Source organism: Dama dama, chromosome 8, assembly GCF_033118175.1.
Source record: "Dama dama isolate Ldn47 chromosome 8, ASM3311817v1, whole genome shotgun sequence".
Taxonomy (NCBI): domain Eukaryota; kingdom Metazoa; phylum Chordata; class Mammalia; order Artiodactyla; family Cervidae; genus Dama; species Dama dama.
Window position 1 is genome coordinate 19211147 of NC_083688.1, and position 23928 is coordinate 19235074.

The window sequence follows — 23928 nt, forward strand, 5'->3', positions numbered from 1 at the left end:
TACTATTTAATCTTATAGCTATTGTTTTTACACTCTTATTTATCCTGACACTTATTTAAGATAGCTAGAAAAGTGTCAGACTTTACAACAAGATTAAATACATTAAAAATTAACTAAAATAATGAGACACAGAACTCCATTGATAGTACATGATATGAAAAGTGGGTGGAGAAAGGGAACAGGAAATAAGAGAAAAGAGAGAACCAGCAAGAAATATTTGCTGCGATTATAAAGAGTTGGCAAGTATTGCAAGCTTTTTTTCTATTTCATGAGATTTAACAACACTCTAAAAACCTGAAGATTTTGTTGAGACTGTGACACTGGTTCTGTACAAAGGGGTTTTGTTTTGTTTGCTGGGCCATGAAAGGCAGAGGGCATTGGGTGGAATCAGTGGGAATCATGATATTGGAGACCCACGGGATATTAGAGACCCATGCAGAAGCTCAAAGGTAAGATGGCTGTTTCTATGCCAGATCAACTATACGAAAATATTTGGCTCTTGAAATCATTTGTGCCCAACTAATTCCTGCTTTCTTCACGAAGGACTGTCAGCTTTTTCACTTACTTGACAGTGTTTGGCCTTTCCCAGGTCTGCTTTGTGAACCTGGATGTGAACAAGGATGCATACAGCACGGAGCAGCTGCAGCAGGTAACTCGGGGACTGAACTCTCGGGGAGCTCCCTTCCAGGGCTGGCTGTACTGACAAGAGACCTAGCGTGACTCTGCCTCAGTGATGCTCGCTGTGTAGGAGACTCATTAATTAGATGATTCCATCACAGCCCATCTCCCTGACCTCTTCCTGACATTTTTCTACAGTTTGCTCTCCTAACATTTGAGAATTGCTTTCCCAAGTAGACTAGGCTGTTTTCTAAGCAGTCTCTTTCTCCTGCACCCCTGGTGCCTAGGAGTGACTTTTCTACTGCCCCCCTCTACGCACTCAAGCACTCTTCCTGTGATGACTTTTCCAAAGTTTTTCCAAAACCTGCTTGGTACCAGCTAGCCCTTCCCTCTGGTTTGCTCCTTCTTGCTGCTCTCATCAAATGCTTTATATCTAACCTCAGTTTCTCGGCCCCACACTCATCTGGGACTCACATTTTTTGCATTCTGTGGGAGCTAAATATTCCAAACTAATCCAAGGTTGTGAGATTTCTGATGTAAATCCGTGACAACATGCAAAAACTTGAAGACTCACTCAATCCTTTGGAACCAGAGACTGTAGGTAAAATGGGAAGGGTTTGTTAGTGTGATGTGATTTATCATTTCATGCCCGAAGCTGAAGATGGTTTGATTTTACTGTTTGGTACAACACTCTTTAATGTACAATAGTACACCATTTGCATCTTGATTGCCATAGGACAGTGGATCTGAAATTACTCAGTTACTCCTGTAACTTTTTTTTCTTGACAGTGCTGCACCTGAAGATTCTCAAATTTAATTGTCCATACAGATTATTTATTACAAATTTCCACTGAGCCCTAAATATCCCTCATCTGTGTAGTACTATAGAGATCTTCAAAAGAAATTATACAAATAATTTCATTTGATGGAATTGTGGTGCTAAGTCTATTAGAGAGAGCAGGAAGGAACAAAGCAAGCTGTCATCTTAAGAACTGTGTATTTCCATCAAACTTTATGATACAGAAAATATGCATTATAACTTAACAGCATTTTTCCCACTTTTATTGCTCCAATTAATGTGATCTTCATGGAAACAAAAATGTTTCAGCAGTGATCTTTGGGACAGCTATTGCCGTATTTAAATATGCAAATATATGACAGATATTAATTTTTAAATATGTGTGAAATGAAAATTTGGTAATATTATGAAAATCACATTTTCAGAGTGTATAAAATAAATATGTAGATGTGCATTTCTAATTAATCTGTTGTAAATGAACCTCTTAGTATTCTCTGTGTTCTCAGGTTTTGATTGTTTTTTGGATCAAAGAAATGTTCTTTTGTTTTATATAAAAAAAAAAGTGTATATGTCTAGCACAATAAAAGACTAAAGACTAAAAAAAAGAAGACTGTATTTAACAAGTTTATGACTGATTCGAGACAGTCTTTGGCTATGCCTAAGGGAATACATAAGCTGATTTAGCTACATAAAGTTGTTCATCTCATCTTTCTGGATTTCAGCATATTTATGTGTGAAAATAAAGTGCTACCTAATCCATTTAGGGGTATTGCAGTGATTGAATGCAATCAATTAAGGACATGCAGTCCTTCATATGGTGCCTCATATATACAAGAAAATCAATGCCAGTAATTATTTTATTATTAATATTATCACTGGGAGCTTCCCAGATGGCACTAGTGGCAAAGAACCTGCTTGCCAATGCAGGAGACATAGGAGACTCAGGTTTGATCTCTGAGTTGGGAAGATTCCCCTGGAGGACGGCATGAGAACCTACTCCAGTATTCTTGCCTGGAGAATCCCGTGGACAGAAGAGCCTGGCAGACTACAGTCCACAGGGTTGCACAGAGTCAGACAGGACTGAAGCGGCTTACCATGCAATTTTATTATTATTTTATTTTATTATTATTTTATTATTATTATGCAAATTTATTATTACTATTAGCTTCATTAGAACACATGATTATTAGTCAACGAGTCTCTTATTCAAGGACTTAAAAGGGAGGAAAATTCCCAAACTACCATGGATGCCTGTGGTGTCACAATAAAATCATTAAGTGTTTACTTTGGGAAACTTCAAACTAAAAATTGTTAAATCTTTATGTTTAGGAAATTTTCTATTCCAATCTAAACCTTTATGCTTCACTTTTGTACAATCTCTTCTTATAATAATCTTAGTAGATTCAGTCATCTATATTATGAATAGTTATATGAGTATATTAGTTTTGCAAGTAAAATAATTTTGAGGTAGTATTTTGGAAGTGAAAATAAATTATCTCGACTAATAAAGATTCTTGTCCTACAGAAGTTGGTCAGTGTTTCACCAGATCTTCCAAAACTTATAAGCTCCATGAATGTCCAACAGCCAAAAGAAAATGAAATTGTCCTCCTAAGTGGGTTAACATCTGGAAACCTACAGGCAGATTTTGAAGTTTCACAGGTAAGAAATATTAGCTCTTGATAAACAATTCACCAGTAAGTTATCTGTGGTCAGCTCTTGGCACAAATCAGTATGAGGCCCAAATGAATGCAATATGTAGACTCCCATAGCATATGAATTTAAACGTCTTTGTATCCTATAATAGACTTTACTTGTACTTCTTTTAAATATTACCCCTTAAAGTTTGACAGTTTCCCTTACATTGATTTCTAACATATATTATGTTCTCAAGTTTATGGTACTAAGTTGCACTTAAACTAGAGCAGACACACCAGGCACTGGTTGGTTAGCTTGGTTTTCTACTAATCTACTGAGTAATCAAAACCAGGATTGTCTTCTGTTTCAGGAAAAATAGCAAAATTCTAATTCATACCATGTGATGCCAGAATGGCATAATTTCTTCTTTCTGGATGCTATTTATTTTTTAGGTGATATCAAACCAGCCAAGCTAATGAATATAGGATGGCAGTCCCAAAGATGAAAATGTAGTTTCCTAGACCCAAAATGAAGTTCCCAGAAGAAAAGAATGTTACTTAAAATAGAGTTTAAAATACTGTTATCATTCAATCTATTAAACTAATGTTCATTATTATTAAATAAATAATTATAATGCTGAAGAAAACTTTAACATTTTAAATTGTTTAATTGATTTACATAAAATTTCTAAAGACACTGTCTAAAGACACTTATGTTCTCACATAAGACACGTGAATAGTGATTGATAGCTACAGACTAAAATAATGAGCATTTGTTTTCCTCTATAAATTGTTCTTCCTTGTGTTTTAGTTTTGCTGGAAAGTTTTTAAATCTTCTTTTATTCTTTAATCCTTCAAAATATCAAAAAAAGTTTAGTGGGCCACCCACTATTTCGTTCCATACTTCAGATGCTCACTGAAAATCTACACATAGCCCATTACAGTTTGCTCCTCAAGACTAGAACAAGATTATTCCCAGTCAATCTAATAACACATTTCTTTAATGAGAAAATTAATTGTTTGAAAAGAGAATACAGAAGTGGACCTAAGTGCTATCTATTTATATTAGGCAAAGCCATAATAACTGAACATAATTTTCAAACCTGAGTTTTAAGAGTGGTTTCTGCACCAGGCCTATTATGATTCCTAATTAAACTCTCCATGAGGAGAGTTGGAAAAAACACAGGAACTGGAATCCAGAAAACCTAGACTGCAGTGGTGGTTCTTCCGCTTTATATTTCTGTGACTTGGATGAATGGAGAGACAGAGATTGACACATATACACTATTGATGCTATGTAAAAAATACATATATACACATACACACTACTGACGTATATACACATACACACTATTGATGGATATACATGTGTGTATATGTATATATACACTGATGCTATGTATAATATACATATATACACATACACACTATTGATGTATATACATATGTGTGTATATGTACATATACACTATGATGCTATGTATAATATACATATATACACATACACACTATTGATGTATATACATGTGTGTATATGTATATATGCACTGATGCTATGTATAATATACATATATACACATACACACTATTGATGTATATACACATATGTATGTATATACACATATACATATATGTATATACACATGTACACTATTGATGTATATACATGTGTGTATATGTATATATACACTATTGATGTATATACATATGTGTATATGTATATACATATATACACTATTGATGTATACACACATGTGTATATGTGTGTACACATTATTGATTTATATACATATGTGTATATACACATATACACTATTGATGTATATACATATGTGTATATGTACATATACACTATTGATGCTATGTATAAAATACATATATACACATATACACTCGATGTATATACACATGTGTATGTATAGACACACATACATATGTGTATATGTACATACACACTATTGATGCTATGTATAAAATACACATACATGCTATTGATGTACATGTGTTTTAAATAATCTCTTTTAATAAGGGGAACATGTAGACATGAAATATTCCCAAGCATTTTGAATTCCATCTTGAGATAAGTTTATTTAGCTTCCCTTTGCCCACTGTTGTTTCTATTAAAATAATTTTCTCTTAAAAATTGCTATAAATCAACATATTGTTCCTCTTACAAAGACGAAAACCCCAATGCACAAGACATATCTGTGACTTACTAGTATTCTGTGCAAGGGCAACTGAGACTTTTTACTGTTATTCTAATGAATGACACTATGAATGGTGAAAATATGTAGTGGAGAATGGGGAGGGGATCTGTAACCTTGGAACTGAAAAGAATTAACAGGTCTCCATGGGACACTCTCCAGTGATCTGTCTCCCTCAGTGCTGTCCCCATAAACCTGTCCTTTAAAGAGAATTTGATCACTTTCAGTGGATTTTTTTACATCTCATTTTGGCTGCTTCTTCAAATGAACACTACAAATTATAAAATATAACCATAGATGATAGAACACTTTCCATCTGTGTGAAATACTAGCAGAGAGGTTATACTGAATATCACCAAGGCAGAAAAAATATTGGTCTGAGAACCTGGGACTCATTTAATCAAAAGGAGCACCCAAGACAGCCTTAACTTTCCCCTCAGCTTTATTAAATTTTAGACAGCCTTATTCCTAACTCCAGGCCCTAAACTTCCCTTTTCTTAGAATATTGATTTTAGAGAACGTATTTTTATAAATTGCTTCTCTGCCCCATTGAGATATAAATCATTTTAAAAGCCTTTTGACACTTGTACAACCCAAGAATGTCTTTCTCAAGGACCTTGGACCCATCTCTTGGAAATGTCATCAAAGAAGTTAGTGTCCCTATGTCTTTGGAAGGATGGGAGCCTAACTTCTGTAGGCACTTTGCTGCAATTTGCAAAACTACCTCCAGCCAAGAAGATACAAGAAGTTTCCTTTTCCTAAGCAAACACAGATGGACTTTAGTCCTCCTGTACCAGCTCTTCAAAGCCCTGTTGCCTTTTTTTTTTTAATTTCAGTGGAGTTGTGATCCAACTCAGTTCTGGCCTCCTTCTCTTAATTTAAGAGCTTTGAATGAGGTCTTCTATGCCTGCTAAACTTTGCCCAGTGCAATTTTCACCTAGACAAGAGAGAACAAAAATATGTAATACAACTAGTCAACTTTTCTCCTAGGTACCCTGTGTTCCAAAGCACCATTTGAATTTTTTCAAGCAGTTCATCAATATACGCCCTGAAGATATTCCAAGTATTTCAAAGGTCCCCATTCCTTCTAATAGGAGAGACTAATAGAAGAAAGGCCGGAGGCAATGGTTCTATATTTTCTCTTGTGTGTGTTTGTGCTGTTGTGTTGGACTCTTTGTGACCCCACAGACTGTAGCCCACCAAGCTTCTCTGTCCATGGAATTCTCCAGACAAGAACACTGGGGTGGGTTGCCATTTCTTTCTCCAGGGGATCCTCCTGAGCCAGGGATCAAACTCGCGTCTCTTACATCTCATGCATTGGCAGGTGGATCCTTTACCACTAGAGTCCCTCAAGACACTCCCCCCTTTTTTTTTAACAAATGCCTTTTTCTCTCTCTACTCGCAGTGTCCTTGGATGTCAGATGTCTGCTTGGTCCAGTGTGCAAGAGGGAACAGGCCAAACAGTACCAACTGCATCATCTTTGAAATCAACAAATTTTTGATTGGTCTGGAACTAGTACAGGAGCGGCAGCTCCACCTTGAAACAAACGTCTTGAAAGTGGAGGATGACACGAACTGTTCCTTGTCTTCAATTGAAGAAGACTTTCTTACTGCATCCGAGCACTTGGAGGAGGAAAGTGAAGTGGAAGAGTATAGGAACGGTGAGAACTTTCCTGTAAAATGAATGTGCACCCTGAAATTAGTCACCCTATAAAAATGTCTGGGTTACATTTCGGAAAAGTTTCAGGCCACATCAGTTTGGCTGACGCATCACAATCTTCACGTAAGAAGTTTCAGGAGGGAGAGAGAATAAGAAAACACTAGTGAGGATGCTGACAGAGGCACTTTAACAGATTTAATGGTTAGATGGCCCCATTCTCCGTAAAGATGCCTTAGGGATGCTGAAGGAAATCTCTGTTTTAAAACAAAATCTTCCTGCCTGCCAAGAGATGGAGACTATCACTTGGAGGAAAGTTAATTTCCCTAAGATTTCCATTAAAGCCATCTGTTAGCTGAGGCTGAGTGAGACTGGCCTGAATCCAAGCACTGCCTCTTTGAGGCTATGAAACCTGGGGCCAGTGATCTAAGTCTTTCTGAGTTCCAGTTTCCTTATCCATAATTTGGGAGTATGACAGTGCCCCCAGAACTATTATATGTATTATATTTAGCCATTTAAAATATATATTTGTTACATTTCTGGGCTTTCCAGGTGGCTCAGTGGTAAAGAATCTCCCTACCTGTGCAGGGGTCACAGGAGACATGTGTGAGATCCCTGGGTTGGAAAGATCCAACCCTGGAGGAGGAAATGGCAACCCAGTCCAGTATTCTTGCCTGGGAAATCCTATGGATAGAGGAGCCTGACAGGCTGCAATCCATGGGGTCGCAAAAGAGTCAGACACGACTGAGCCGGCATGATTATTTTTGCCAGGGCAGGAGGAAGTAACCCAGGAAAGTACTTAGCATGTGTTTACTGATTATTTCTTTTGACTCATTAATAGAGCTCAGTGAACAATAAGTTACTCTTCCCCAAAGAGGAAGGGATACTCCAGATTCTGTTCTCACTGTCCTTGGGGCACATCCTATGCCAGCTTCAGAGAAACTCTCTCAACAAGGCCCACGATATCCTGTATATCCTGCCTTCTCCCTCTGTACCCACTGGGCAGCTATAGGACACAGTTGTCTCGGTTACTTTCTTGCCAGAGCACGGTGACCAGCCCTCAGCTCCCAAATGCCCTCTTCCACTCTAGCACTGGCATACGTACTCCACGCTGAAAGCCATTCTGTTGAGGGCAGTTCACAATGAAACTCAAAAGCCTTTTCAGATTCACTTTTCTTGAAGAAACATTCAAAATACTATTTTCAGATACAGAAAAAAAGATAACTGATCCTTTAAGGCATTTTTGGAAACAAAGATTATTTTAGACTCATGTGAACCTGCTATCTGAAAAGTAATGGTGCATGTAACTTCTCGAATGATGGCTTTTTATGTTGTTGTTTTTTTGTCTCTGTTCCATTTATAACTTCTCTGATCTTTATGATTTCTTTCCTTCTACTAAGTTTGGGTTTTGTTTGTTCTTCTTTCTCTAAAAAAATAGTACAAATGAACTTATTTATAAGACAGAAATAGAGTCACAGATGTAGAAAACAGATTGATGATTACCAGGTGGAAATGGTGGAGTGTGGGGGGCGGGCTGGGAGATTGGGAGTGACCTTTACACACTGTGCTGTGTTGTACATAGTCATTCAGTCATGTCTGACTCTTTGCGACCCCGTGAGCTGTAGCCAGCCAGGCTCCTCTGTCCTTGGGATTCTCCAGGGAAGAATACTGGAGGAGGTTTCCATGCCCTCCTCCAGAGGATCTTCCCAACCCAGGGATAGAACCTAGGTCTCCCGCATTACAGGTGGGTTCTTTACTATCTGAGTCACCACGGAGGCCCAAGGATGCTGGAGTGGGTGGCCTCTCCCTTCTCCAGGGGAACGTCCCAACTCAGGAATTGAACCAGGCTCTCCTGCATTGCAGGCAGATTCTTTACCAGCTGAGCCACCCAGTAAGCCCCATATACACACTACTGTATATTAAATAGATAACAAGACCCTACTGTATAGCAACGGTAACTGTATTCAATACTTTGTAATGACCTAAATGGGAAAAAAATCTTAAAAAGACTGGTTATCTATATAATTGATTCACTTTTATGTATACCTAAAACTAACACAACAATGTAAATCAACTGTACTCCAATAAAACAAGTACTCAGAATTGCAAAAAATGGAATAAAAGTAGATGATCAAAAGTGAAAAAATAAATAAGTAGTATTTTTACTTAAATAAAATAAATAAGTAGTATCATTTTCTCTTCACCAGGTTATGAAAATATAAATGTCTCAACCAGTATCTTGGAAAATAAAAAGCCAAAGGAAGCCACTAAAGAGGAGTGGAATTACAGCAAGGAAAATTTACTTAATCCATTGGAAGACAAGTATGTTAGCAAATATCATACACCACTGGTTAAAACAGAAGGATCTCTGGGAAAAGTGGCAGAATATACAAGTCTGCAGAGTCTAGATCCTTCAGCCAAGATATCAAAGTGGAAAGGTGAAGCCGTGGGGAATGAGAGGTCAACAACAAATGATTATTACTCAGAAAAGTATAAAAGTCAAGAGGAAAAATCACAGGCACTATGTATTCCAGGCAATGCTTATTTCTCAAGGATGATTAAGAGGGATGGACCTTCTGCATGTGGGACTTTCTCTGAGCATGACAGCAATTTAGACCCAGGAGACTGTGAAGACCGCACAAGCTCTCTTCTTCCCTTACAAGATGGAGAAGCCACAACAGGCAAGTACGCCACGAATTTGGCAGAATCTGTGCTGCAAGATGCATTTATTCGACTGTCCAAGTCTCAGCCTGCCCTCCTCCAGGAATCTGTAGTCAGTGTTTCTGTAGGAAGTGCTCTGCTCCCCAGTAGCTCTTCCACAAACGATATCGTGGTACCTCAGTCATGGAACGAGCTCCCCAAAATTGTCATTGTCCAGAGTCCAGAAGGCAGTGATGCTGGCCCTGAGCCAGGCGTTTCCTCGTGGCCCGAGACAGAAGTCTCCAGTGAAACTTCAGGCGTCCCGTCTGGAGAGAACTCCAGCAGACACCCCCAGAGTGCTCTAGAAGTAGCGTTAGCTTGTGCAGCCACTGTTATTGGAACCATTTCCAGTCCACAAGCCACAGAAAGATTCAAAATGGAGCAAGAACCCCTGGTTTCACACCATCCGCTGGGAGGTGATGAGCCAGTGCAAACTCAGGCCTCTCAAGTACTCAAGGATCCCTCCGTCAGTGAATACTCGTTTCCATCTGCTTTATGCGGCATGACTCAGGTGGCCAGTGCCGTTGCTGTCTGTGGCCTGGGGGAAACAGGAGAGGCGAAGTGCCCGGTGGCTTCCAGTGGCTTCCTGTCTGCAGTTGAGGCCCCTGCAGCCATCCCCCAACTTTGTGGTTTAGTGACAGAGAAGACCATGGAGCTGGGGAATGAAGCCATTGCAGAGGCCTTGCTCAAGGAGGTTGCCTTGGTCTTAACAAGACCTAACGCCTACAGCAGCATCGGAGACCTCATGGAGTCAGTGAACAGGAGGATTGTAGACGTTGTTTCAAAGCCTCAGACCTTGTGCTCTGAAAATGCCCTTGGGAATGAACTGGCACAGACCCTGTCCAATGTTATCCTGAAGCATTCCATTGATGAAATTCACCAGAAAAATAAAATAACAAACCCCAATGATGACAGGGACTCTTCCGAAACCCTGGACTCCTTGATGGAAAGTGTAAATCAGCTGCTCTTCAATGTGATATGCTTCACGTTCAAGAAGATGAGCCACCTTGTACAGCTTGGGGGATGTTCCCCTGTCCTTTCTAAGGAGACCATCAGATGGAGGGAAACCGAACCAGACTTCCAGCCAACTGATCAAGCCATTTGTCCAGCATGGACAAAAGCCGCTGAATACTCCAGTTGCCATCCACTTAGCAACCTGCATATCAGCAGTCCTGTTATCAATGGTCTCATAGATGCTGGACATCTGAAGCAAGATAGCAAGGGTCCAGAGCAGTCAGGTCTTTCCCAGATCCCCACTCTGCAATCTGAATTATCCTGCAGTACCAGCATGTCTGCTAAAACACCCCCCAAGGAGATATATCTGAAAGGATCAGTGGTGGAGGATACGAAAAACCCTCCTCCACCACCCAATGACAATGAGAATGAATGCAGAGGGCCTCCAGAGGAAGAAATGACACCAACAGTTGGCGAGTACAGCTCCAGTTCCCAGGACACTGAGGACAGCATCACTGCAGATGCTCAAGAAAAGTACAATGGTGCCTTGCCTCTGAACAATGAAGTTCAAGTTCGCCCGTCTTTGTTGGGGGATGATTTGCTGCTTCCCGCTCAATCCACGCTACCAGAAAAAGACCCAGACATATACTGCATTGCAGACTTCGCAGAAGAATTAGCAGAGACGATCATCTCCATGGCAACGGAAATCGCAGCGATTTGCCTTGACAACTCCAATGGAAAACAACCCTGGTTCTGTGCATGGAAAAGAGGGAATGAGTTTCTGGTTACCCCCAACATCTCCTGCCGATCCTTGAAGAGGAAGAAAGAGAGCCAGGCCAGCGGGGCCACTGTGAGGAAACACAAGCCTCCGCGACTCAGCGAGATCAAGAGGAAAACCGATGAGCACCCAGAGCTGAAAGAGAAGCTGATGAACAGAGTGGTGGACGAGTCCATGAACCTCGAGGACATCCCAGACTCTGTCAGTATATTTGCAAATGAAGTGGCAGCCAAGATCATGAGCCTCACAGAGTTCTCCTTGGTGGATGGTGTGTGGCAAGCCCAGGGCTACCCCCGGAGTCGGTTACTGAGTGGGGACAGGTGGAACCGACTGAAGGCCTCCAGCTGCGAGAGCATTCCAGAGGAGGACTCTAACACCCGGGCCTATGTGAACAGCCTGGGTTTAATGAGTACCCTGAGTCAGCCAGTTAGCCGGGCCAGCTCCGTCTCCAAGCAGTCGAGCTGCGAGAGCATCACGGATGAGTTTTCCAGGTTCATGGTGAACCAGATGGAAAATGAAGGAAGAGGCTTCGAGTTACTACTAGATTACTACGCAGGCAAGAACGCCAGCAGCATCCTGAATTCAGCTGTGCAACAGGCCTGCCGGAAAAATGACCACCTGAGTGTGAAGCCAGGCTGCCCCTCGAAACAGTCCAGCACTGAGAGCATCACCGAGGAGTTCTATAGGTACATGCTGAGGGACATCGAACGAGAGGGCAAAGACGGCGCCTCCTCCAGGCGAGGCAGCCAGGACTGGACCACTGGCTTGCTCTCGCCTTCTCTGCGAGCTCCCTTCTACTACAGACAGTCGTCCGTGCCCGACGGCAGATCCCTTGGCGCCGGGCTCACGGTGAACGTGCCCATCAAAGCCAACTCCTTAGACGGCTTTTCTCATCACAGCCAGCAAGACTTCCTCAGCGTCCAGCCAGTCGGCGGTGCTTCCTCCTCGGGTCTCTGCAAATCTGACTCTTGCCTGTATCGCAGAGGTGGGGCTGACCACGTCACAAACCTGTTAATTCACGAGACGTGGGCAAACTCAATCGAGGCCCTCATGCGGAAGAACAAAATTATAGTGGACGATGCCGGCGCGGCTGATGCTGAACCTGCTTCAGGGGGCCCGTCCTTGCAAGTGGAAAAGTGTGCGGGCAGGTTAGCTTCGGGCAGGGTGCAAAGTGGGCCAGCGCTGCTTGTGCAGGGGTCCGTTGATTATCCGAGGAAAAACTCAATCACAGAAAGCAACCCTCCCCCATGGTCGTCCCCAAGCAAAGATGCTCCTCTTACAAGTCACAGCAGTTTAGATTTTAACAAGGAGACTCCCTCATGCCACGATGCGGTCCCTCTAAGCCACACCCGGCGATCACTTTGCTCAAGGGATGTGCCTTTAATTCAGATCGAAACAGATCAGAGAGAAGAATGTGTGGGAGAAGCTGAACACGTTGTTTCTGAATGCAGCCGCCTGGAGGAAAAAGAAGAGTGTTTGAAAGAAAAGGTCCCAGATGCAGGGAAGGGTGAAGACGCTGCCCTGAGTGCCTGCCAGAACCCCAGGTGAGTGAGTGATGTCTTAGACGAACTAGGGTGCATGGGACTGCAGTTACTGCACCCTAATCAGTATTTAATATAAATCTTAGAAACTTACTGGTGCAGGAACTGAATTCCTGATAGTCATTGGCTTCCCTGGTTAATATACACTTTCCCAGGTGGTGCTAGTGGTAAGGAACCCTCCTGCCAATGCAGGAGACATAAGAAATATGGGTTCAGTCCCTGGGTTGGGAAGATCCCCTGGAGGAGGCATGGCAACCCACTCCAGTATTCATGCCTGGAGAATCCTATGGACAGAGGAGCCTGGTGAGCTACAGTTCATGGGGGTGGCAAAGAGGCAGACACAAAGTGACTTAGCATGCATATAATAGAAAGGCGGAAGTAAATTTTTTTTTAATTTCTAAAAAATTAGATTTCTGTGTATAATGAAATGAGATATCATTCTCCCCAATAAAATTAATCTCCCATAGTAAGCTACCTTTTGAAATTAATTCATGGCAACTTCCAAGCAAAAAAGAAAGCACATCAACTTGTTCACTTGAAAAAAGTTAAATTTAAATAAGTTTTAAAAAAATAAAAAAATTAAAAAAATAAATAAATAAATAAGTTTTAATATTGGAATCTGACATTAAATATTTTGGTGTAATTTTCCCCCAGGTTCCCTCGAGTTTTTCTTTCTTACTCTAAAGATCTTTGCAAGGACACCATGTCCCACAGTGCTGACTCTTTAGATTCATAGTATGATACAGGCTTCCATGATGGCGCCTGCCACCATGTGGTAAAGAATACCTGCCAATCCATGAGACATAGTTTGATCCCTGGGTGGGGAAGATTCCCTGGAGAAGGAAATGGCAGCTCACTCCAATTTTTGTGCCTGGAAAATTCCGTGGACAGAGGAGCCTGGTAGGCTACTGACCATGGGGTTGCAAGAGAATCAGACATGACTTAGTGACTAAACTTCAACATAATCACAGTAGCATACATGCAAAAAAACACTGGAGTGTTGTTATTTCAATAGTTCTTTTTCCAGAAAATCATAATGCAGGTGACAGTGCATTTTGAATTTGAGACAAGGTAATTATTCTCTCAGGCAGCTTAAAGAAATATCAGTTCCTTTTACAACTCCCATTTTCTGTAGCAAATTCATAGGATTCTTGAATATGAGACCATTGTAGCATTTAAAAATTTGATCTATACTTAAAGTTTTTTTTTTTAAGCTACAGAATAAACAAAGACAAAAATTAATCTACTGGCTTTGGGAAACTTGAGAAATAGCTTGCATTATCTTTTCAGAGATATACATCTATCATTCAGACAGCTTATGATTTTTAAATGTTTAGCTGCAACTAACCAGTTGAACATAGACTCCCTCAAATTTTGTCAGCTCCAGAAAATCCCTAGGACATTCACACCCCCACCAAGAATGAGAAATCCCCCAAATGGATCCATCTTCAGGTACTAAAGCTCACCATCATTATAAAGCATCTTTACAAGTTACGGGCAGTGGTGCTCCAGTTGCACTGTCTTAGCTACTTAGTGCTAAGAATTTAGCTTTCCAGTTGGATTAAATCCTAGAAGAATGCAGGGGGACAAAAGCATGAAAACGTACAAGCAAAAGAGCATGAACTTAAACCAAATGAAGTACAGGCCAAGTTGACTAAGAAGGCAAGTTCTTACGTATCTATAATTCTCCAGACAATACTTGTCAAAATCTTACAGAAGTACCATACCTTACCATAGTGTTCACCACCTCCAGGAAATATGATGCATGACAAGTTATTAATTGTGATTAAAGACTTGTTTTGGATTCCAGATGTTTGACTTATGCTCTCCTTGAAAACACCAGCTGAGATTCTTAGTAAAAGATCACCTAGCTAGGGAGCATTCTTGAACCAGTAGTTCAACAAAGTTCATCGTTGTAGGCTCAAATCTAATAGTGGTGGTCACTGAAATTAGATACCATGCATTCTACAATTTTGAGTTAAATGTCACAAATGCTACTCAAAATAGGTACAACCTAGGAACATTCCAAAAAGTTGGAAAATAGGCATGAATAAAGCCTCCAACTGAATTAGTTTGTGTTCCCAATAAATGACCCAAACACATATTGTCTCATGATGTGGATTTCTGATTCAATTTTCCAACAGTGAAAGAGAAAAAAAATGTGGTAGAATCATCAGCCTTAGAAATTTGAGAGCTAAATCTTTTCTCAAAGCATCCAGACTAAGCATTTAATATATTTTTCTTTGTGGTGCAATATAAAGAATTATAGGAACTTCCCTTGTGGTCCAGTTGTTAGACTACAGGCTAAGTGCTTTCAATGCAGGGGGCATGATAGCCCACCAGGCAAATCTGTCCCTAGGATTTTCCAGCAAAAATGCTGGAATGGGTTGCCATTTCCTTCTCCAGTGGATCTTCCCAACTCAGGGATCAAACCATGTCTCCTTCACTGGCAGACAAGTTCTTCAGCACTCAGGCACCAGGAGAGACCTTACTCACCTGCTGTTATTCAGTCAGTCGTGTCAGACTCTGCAACCCCATGGACTGTAGCACTTCAGGTTTCCCTGTCCTTCCCCGGCTCCTGGAGCTTGTACAAACTCATGTCCATTGAGTTGATGATGCAATCAAACCATCTCATTCTCTGTCATCCTCTTCTCCTTCTGCCTTCAATCTTTCCCAGCATCAGGGGACTTTTCTAATGAGTTGGCTCTTCGCATCAGGTGGCCAAAGTATTGGAGCTCCAGCTGTAGCATCAGTCCTTCCAATGAATATTCAGGACTGGTTTTAGAATAAACTGATTTGATTTTCTTGCAGTCCAAGGGACTCTCAAGAGTCTTCTCCAACACTGCAGTTCAAAAGCATCAATTCTTTGGCACTCAGCTTTCTTTATGTTCCAACTCTCACATCCACACACAACTACTGGAAAAACCATAGCTTTTCTACAGACCTTTCTTGGCAGTGTGTCTGCTTTTTAATCCACTGTCTAGGTTTGTCATAGCTTTTCTTCCAAGAAGCAAGCGTCTTTTAATTTCATGGCTGCAGTCACCAATCTGCAGTGATTTTGGAGCCCAAGTAAATAAAGCCTGTCACTGTTTCCATTGTTTCCCCATCTTTTTCCCAGGAACTGAGGGGACTGGATGCCATAATCTTCATTACTTGAATGTTGAGTTTTAAACCAGCATTTTCACTCTCCTCTTTCACCTTCATCAAAAGGCTTTTTAATTCTTCTTCACTTTCTGCCATAAGGGTGGTATCATCTGCATATCTGAGATTATTGATATTTCTCCCAGCAATCTTAATTCCAGCTTGTGCTCCATCCAGCCTCGCATTTCTCATGATGTTCTCTGCATATAAGTTAAATAGTCAGGGTGACAATATATAGCCTTGAAGTACTTCTTTCCCAATTTGGAACCAGTCTGTTGTTCCATGTCCGGTTCTAACTGTTGCTTCTTGACTTGCATACAGGTTTCTCGGGAGGCAGGCAAGGTGGTCTGGTATTCCCATCTCTAAGAACTTTCCACAGTTTGTTGTGATCCACACAGTCAAAGACTTTGGCATAGTCAATGAAGCAGAAGTAGATGTTTTTCTAGAATTCTCTGCTTTTTCTATGATCCAACGGATGTTGGCAATTTGATCTCTGGTTTTTCTGCCTTTTCTAAATGCAGCTTGAACATCTAGAAGTTCACTGTTCACATACTGTTGAAGCCCACCTTGGGGAATTTTGAGCATTACTTTGCTAGCATGTGAGATAAGTGCAATTATGCGATAGTTTGAACATTCTTTGGCATTGCCTTTCTTTGGGATTGGAATGAAAACTGACCTTTTCCAGTTCTGTGGCCTGGATTTTTCAAATTTGCTGGCATATTGAGTGCAAAACTTTCACAGCATCATCTTTTAGGATTTGAAAGAGCTCAGCTGGAATTCCATCACCTCCACTAGCTTTGTTGGTAGTGATGCTTCCTAAGGCCCCCTTGCCTTCTCACTCCAGATGTCTGGCTTTAGGTGAGTGATCACACCATCGTGGTTATCTGGGTCATGAAGATCTTTTTTGTATAGTTCTTCTGTGTATTCTTGCCACCTCTTCTTAATATCTTCTGCTTCTGTTAGATCCATACCATTTCTGTCCTTTATTGTGCCCATCTTTGCATGAAACGTTCCCTTGGTATCTCTGATTTTCTCGTAGCGATCTCTAGTGTTTCCCATTCTATTGTTTTCCTCTATTTCTTTGCACTGATCACTAAGAAATTCTTTCTCATCTCTCTTTGCTATTCTTTGAACTCTGCATTCAGATGGGTATATCTTTCATTTTCTCCTTTGCCTTTCACTTCTCTTCTTTTCTCAGCTATTTGTAAGGCCTCCTCAGACAACCATTTTCCCTTTTTGCATTTCTTTTTCTTGGGGATGGTTTTGATCATTGCCTCCTGTACAATGTTACGAACCTCTGTCCATCATTCTTCAGGCACTCTGTCTCACCTATAGGGGGTAATAATAGTAAAAACTACATCATCAGAAGATTCTTAAGGTTTACATGAAGAAATGTAGACAGGCTGTTAACTCAGCACGTAGTCTATTACAAACACTCAATAAATGCTTACTCTATAGTTGTTGTTCGGGGTTAAGGTATATGGTTGCCTTTATTCCAGAAGATCTTTTTCCCAAGAGAAACCTGTTATGAACAGTGTGAGAATTTTATTAAAACTAGAGAATTCTCAGGATTTACAAGAGGGAAATTAGTCATACTTAGATCACATTTTCTAAGTTCAGGGTTGTTATCAGGGGATTTGATGTGTCAAAATGCCTAAATATGGAGCTCAATTCCCTATGAAAGATTTCCTACCCACTTATACACAAGAGGGAGGGAGATGACACTGGCACATTAGATTGTTTGGACGTGGGTGTCACGTCCTGAAGATACTTTTAGGCTCTTCTCTGAGGGACATTTTCATAATTCTTACTAAAAGCTTCATAAAAGCTCAACACAATGAAATAATAATCTCATTCTTACTTTTTTGTTATGTAAAACCAGAATTCATCATGGCCATCAGGCCCAAATAGAAATACTGTAGCTCAGACAGTAAAGAATCTGCCTGCAGTGCAGGAGACCCAGGTTCTTTCCCTGGATTGGGAAGATCCTCTGGAGAAGGGAATGGCAATCCACTCCAGCATTCTTGCCTGGAGAATTCCATGGACAGAGGAGCCTGGTGGGCCACAGTCCATGGGGTCGCAAAGAGTCGGACACGACTGAGCGACTAACACTACTATTACTGCTGCTATTGTATTTCAGGCCATCACATTTGTCCAGGTACCAAATTATACCGATCTTAAAGAGCTGAAGAGATTTAGGATAGCCCAGTTCTTGATTTCTGGGGAAACATTATCCTGTTGGTGAACAGCAATGTGTTCTTAACTCAACCACCTTCTCTGAGATTATTGAAAAGCAGTTATCTAACTTTTTGATCATTGGAGACCAAGGTATAAACACCAAACTGAAAATTTTGATCACTCACATGTTGCACTCACCTTATATAATTTTTTAGAGATATATTTTATATTGTGTATTCATTTATGTTTGCTTCAAGAAAAAAAATTTTCACCTGACAAATATTTGCATGCTCATCTATGATAACGCATTGCCACTGGAGCTGCAAACACAAGAGAACAGAGAGATTTAGTGCCTGCATCCGCGGCTCCTGGGCTTCCATGGTGACTCAAGCAGTAAATCATCTGCCTGAAAGGGAGGAGACCTGAGTTCGATCCCTGGGTCGGGAAGATCCCCTGGAGAAGGAAATGGCAACCCACTCCGGTATTCTTGTCTGGGAAATCCCATGGACAGAGGAGCCTGGCCGGCTACCTTGCACACCAGTGGGAGAAATAGACAGTGTGCATGGAAAAACCCGTTTGAAAAAGATTACTGTAGAGTGTGATGAGAGGAAAATAAGAGTAATGTGATAGAAAATAACTAGTTGGGGGGAGTGGCCTCTTAAGATAGAATGTTGGCATTTGAGACAAAATGTGAAAAAAGAGAGAAATGATGCCAATGACATGAAGAATTGAATTGAATTGAATCTTTCATATCATTGTGTTATAGATAGACAAAAATTCTCCCAGGATAAATCACCTAGGAATCCTAGATTGAGTATAATAAACATCCTTTTAAATCTAGGGCTGAACTTAATAATCATAACCATATGAAAATCTCAGAGGCAGAAAGTGGGAGGATCTGAAACAAAAGTAACAATCTCTGCTTCTTGTTAGAGTGTTTTGACCATTAAAAAATTAAAGTACTTAGCAGCATGCCTGAGTTTCAGTTATCATCTTGAAAATTATTTACTATTTGTGGTGTTCTTTGTTTCTTTGTGTGTATCCAAGTTCCAATCAGTATTATTTTCCTTCCGCCTAAGGACTTCCACTTCACTTCTTACTTTGCAGATCTCTTAGTGACATTTTGTTAAATAAAAATTGCTATTTATTGATAGCCTTATTTTTTCATTTTTTTAAAAATAGGCTTAATTTTTTAAGAGCAGTTATAGGTTCACAGTAGAGTTAAGTGGGTAGAACAGAGTTTTCCATGTCCTCTGCCCTCACAGAATAGCCTCCCCCACTATCACCATCATATACCAGTGGTTCACTTGTTACAGCTAATAAACCGACATAATACATCATTTTCACCCAAACTCCATCACTTACATTAGGGTTATTGTTACTGTCTACCTATGGTAAGTGATTCCTGCCTTCCATTTATAGTAATGATTCAAATTTTCTTTCTAAAATAAACATATTTTGGTTATATAAACTAACTTTAAAATTTTTATTATTATTATAAAAGGTAATACAAATATGGCAAAAATTATGACAGTGGTTTGCTAGCAAATGAAGTTGGAGGAACTCTGAACTAGGTGGTCTCTGTGGTCCCTGCCAACTCAGAAATTCTACAGTTCAATTTGATGTCAGATCAGGTATGGTCCTTTAAAGCACTGTGTGTGAACTCTAAGATCAGAAGTAGGAAAAAAAGCCAATACATACATCTGCAAAACATATATGTGCATCATTCATAAATAAATAAGCAAAGCTATAAATTTCTCTCAAAAGAAAATGAAAACTACTATTTTAGATATAACCATTATTCATTCTGAATTCTTGGTTATGTAACATGGGATATGAAGTTTACTGTAAATAGAGTGTGAAATTGAGATGAAATAAAATATTCTGACAGCTTCATTTTTTAACCTGAATGTTTAATGTCAATCACTGAGATTTAACTTCTGCTTTAGTAAGAAATGTCCTGGAACAAATTTTGCTAATAATATAAGGTTCTAACTCAGTAAGGAATTGGCCTAGGAAATTGTTTTTTAACCAAATGAACAATTGGCTTAGGATCTCTCTCCTTTGTGCTCAACGCTTGGCTCATTTCCAATTTGGGGAACATGTATATTGTTTCCATTTGTCATCAATGAACTTCTCTTTCATTTGAATTTAGTTAAATTCAGTAAATGTTTCTTTGGCTGCATCTATTCCTCCCCCCCCTTCTCCTTGCTCAATTTAGAACATCTCAACATTTTTGAAAGAAAGATCAAGTTTATATGGATCTCTTTGCACCAAATGTTAGCACTAGATTGCACTAGAAACAGCCACACCCCAACACCGCACTTGTCCAGATGCTGTGAGAAGGAATCTGAGTTCTTGTGTGAAATTATCAAGGTGACACGTTCACATTTCAGAGGTGGTATTTAATCACACCCCCAAAATGAAGCATTTGAAATTCTGTGAAGTGAAATGAAGTGAAAGTCACTCAGTCATGTCTGACTCTTTGCAACCCCATGGACTATAGAGTCTATGAAATTCTCCAGCCCAGAATACTTGAGTGGGTAGCCTTTCCCTTCTCCAGGGGATCTTTCCAACCCGGGGATCGAACTCAGGTCTCCTGCATTGCAGGCAGATTCTTTACCAGCTGAGCCACAAAGGAAGCCCAAGAACACTGGAGTGGGTAGCCTATCCCTTCTCCAGCAGATCTTCCAGACCCAGGAGTCAAACCGCGGTCTCCCGCATTGCAGGCGGATTCTTTACCAACTGAGATTATTTTTAAAAGTACAATTGGAATTTATCCTTCGTAGTGTATCCTTTGGAAAAATGATAACAGTACTCATTCTAAGATTGAGGAAAATTATGTAGACTGTTAGGGCTTGTACCCACTACCAATCAAGAAAGGGAATTCACATGGTCATATGCTCATGGTTAACTGACAGTTGCTCTGTTGCGCATGTCTTCCCATAATTTGGTCTGTTGTAATCAGCACAGAATATTTATGAACCCTTAATGGGCTTCTAGCTGCCTGAGTTTACTTGGGGAAGCCCCTGTAGTTAGTTTGTATCAACTGTGTGCTCTCCTGGGCATGTCTAGGTTGAGAGATCAGATTGCAACCTTTTCTAGTAGGCAACCCTTGCTACTCATGCCTAACTTCCTACCTAACAAAATTTTGAATGAAATTGATCAAACATCTTAAATTGTATTTCCCAGGAACAGACGGTGAGGAGAGCAGCAGACAGATAATTTTGGGAGTGCTATCCAGGGAAAAGTCTACATTCATGTGTAAGGAGCAGGGAAAGACAAGATGAGACAGAGGGAGATGGTCCCCCCCCACCCCGCCCCGCAAATGTGTTTACAACTGAGGGCACAGCACAGCCTACAGGAAACCCTGAAGCTGGGACGGTCTGTCGGGTTTAGTGCAAATGGAGCCAATGAATAGGTTTTTGTAGCTCTGCATAATCGCTTCCTTGGGGTACTCACTGGGAAAGGGTATAACCCTAGCAGGACAATTCCAGACCTGAGGATAGTCCTCAGTGGAAGCCCTCAATACTCTCTACAGCCAGTGCACAATGGCCAAGGAAAGCATTCCAGTGTCCACTCACTGAGTTGCCTTATTCTTCATCGTCAACTGAGAAATACACTCTTGCTTTTTGTTTGTAGTCATTCAAGCCCTTCCCTTCCATGCTATTAGTTTTTGATGAGCCTATGAAGAAAAGTTTGCATGAATCTCTTCCCATTTCTGTACATTTGGCTCTCTGAGAAAAGAGCCCTGGCACCTGGATTGAAGGTTGATCAATTACGAACCTTCAAGTTAGAGACTTCTAGAGAGACACAGAGCTTCATTTTCCTAGAGCTGGTTGTTTATGTTCCAGGATGGTGACACCAACTCCTCTCCTCAGAGAAGATTTTAATTGATTTATAATCTAGAGCAAAGTTCTCTCTCTTTCATCCATCTCTGTCTCTCCCCTCTCTCCTTGAAGAAAAGGAAGCAGATGTGTCCTAGCGTCTTAATTTTGAGCCTCCTCTCCTGTGGTGCCAACCTCACTACATCTGCAGTGTGTGCTGGGAAATTGGGGCAGCCTGAGGAAACGGATACAAAGAAATGGTCTGATCCCTAATGTAGAGCACCTGTGTACACGTGTGTGTGTATAACTGCCAGGCCAACAAATGGAAAGTCAAGCGTGTCAAGAACCCTCTTTCACCACGTGTTAGCAGCAGGTGTTTTTTAGTCAGTACGTTGTGCCCGACTCTTTTGCCTAGAGTGTGTATGACAGACCCACCACATCTCCATACTGTAGTTATCCAGATCTTTCCAGTTGGGACTTAACAGGTAAGGCTCCCTAAATTGAGAGTATGCATCTAATTATGAGCTAGGCAGTTTTAACAGTAACATATTCATTTATGGCTTCCCTGGTGGCTCAGAAAGTAAAGAACGTGCAATGCAGGAGACCTGTGTTCAGTTCCTAGGTCGGGAAGACCCGCTGGAGGAGGGTATGACAACCCGCGCTAGTATTCTTTCCTGGGAAATCCCATGGACAGAGGAGCCTGGCAGGCTGCAGTCCCTGGGGTTGCAATAGAGTTGGACACGACTAAGCAACTTTACACACACATTCATTTACAGAATAGTTAGTATGTCCACAGCTCTACCCCAAACATATACAAACTTTTAATAATATATGGTGTATACACTAGGGGCAGTGAGGTTCCCCAGAAAAGTTCAGTCTTATGCCTACACTCTTAGTAATATCTTACCATCTACAGTGAAACCCTTGATGCCAGAGATGTACCGGAGGCTGAAGTCTCAAAAGAAGGCAGAGCCCTGGATGAGTTCTCCAGCCCTCCCGGCAGCAGTGGGGAGAGCATGGACAGCTGGTCCCAGCTTGTCAACGAGGAGGACAACCCAGACGACACGAGCAGCTTCCTGCAGCTCAGTGAGAGATCCATGAGGTACCTGCTCTTTAATTGACTTCCCAGGGAAATGAGTCTCAGTGCAGATTCCAGAAATGCATTTGAAATCATTCTCTTCAAAGGATCCCTAATAGAGCAAAAAGGAAAGCTCCTGCTAGGACCAAGTGCCTGCCTGTCATGATTTGTGCTGAGAGCTCTTAATATCCAGTTACAATTTCAATTAGCTTGACCAAGGTTGAGAGTCATCCATGTTCCCTTCTTGGCAGGCTCCAGCGCGTGCATTCAGTGATGTGACAACTGTGAGGTTTGTTTTGTTTTTTTTTTTTTTTTAATGAGTTGCTATTACAGCTGGTGTGTTTGATACTTTCTTTCTGGTTCATTTGTATTTCAGATGCAAGACAGGCTGGGTTTACATGAGGCAAGTGTTTTCACACTGTGTTGTGTTTTTTGGACTGACTGTTCCTCCCTTTCTCTGCCCTGCCCTCTGTATTTTTGCTCTAGAAAGCTAGACAGGAGCTTAGAGAGATTAGATTTGGGAGAACCTAAGCAACTCAGGAGACATAGACTAAAAACTAGTCCTCTGTGAGGTGAAAATGAAAAAAATCTTCACATTTCTACCCCAAATCTTATTTGATACCTGGCCAGCATGTCTAAGGACTTTCCAGAAAGGCCAACTGGAAAGTTGCTTCAGTTGCATCTGAGTGTATGCCCCCTGGAAAGGTTTTTCTTTTTTTCCTGCAGTTCAGTCTGTTTAGACTTAAAAAATGTCACAGTGTTAAATGATTTATCGAAAATTTCAAACACTGGTGGAAATGTTGCAGTATAGCGATAAA

At 40.8% G+C, this 23928-nt stretch overlaps 1 protein-coding gene across 1 annotated transcript in view; it reads left to right on the forward strand.

The window, feature by feature from the left end:
• The window catches only part of SPHKAP (SPHK1 interactor, AKAP domain containing), a 185785-nt gene that overhangs the window by 144333 nt on the left and 17524 nt on the right, over positions 1 to 23928 (forward strand). The window contains exons 4-8 of the mRNA XM_061147965.1: positions 590 to 649; positions 2943 to 3077; positions 6662 to 6917; positions 9121 to 12889; positions 22949 to 23134. Of these exons, the coding sequence (XP_061003948.1) occupies positions 590 to 649; positions 2943 to 3077; positions 6662 to 6917; positions 9121 to 12889; positions 22949 to 23134 (4406 nt within the window). The remainder of the gene's footprint in view (positions 1 to 589; positions 650 to 2942; positions 3078 to 6661; positions 6918 to 9120; positions 12890 to 22948; positions 23135 to 23928) is intronic.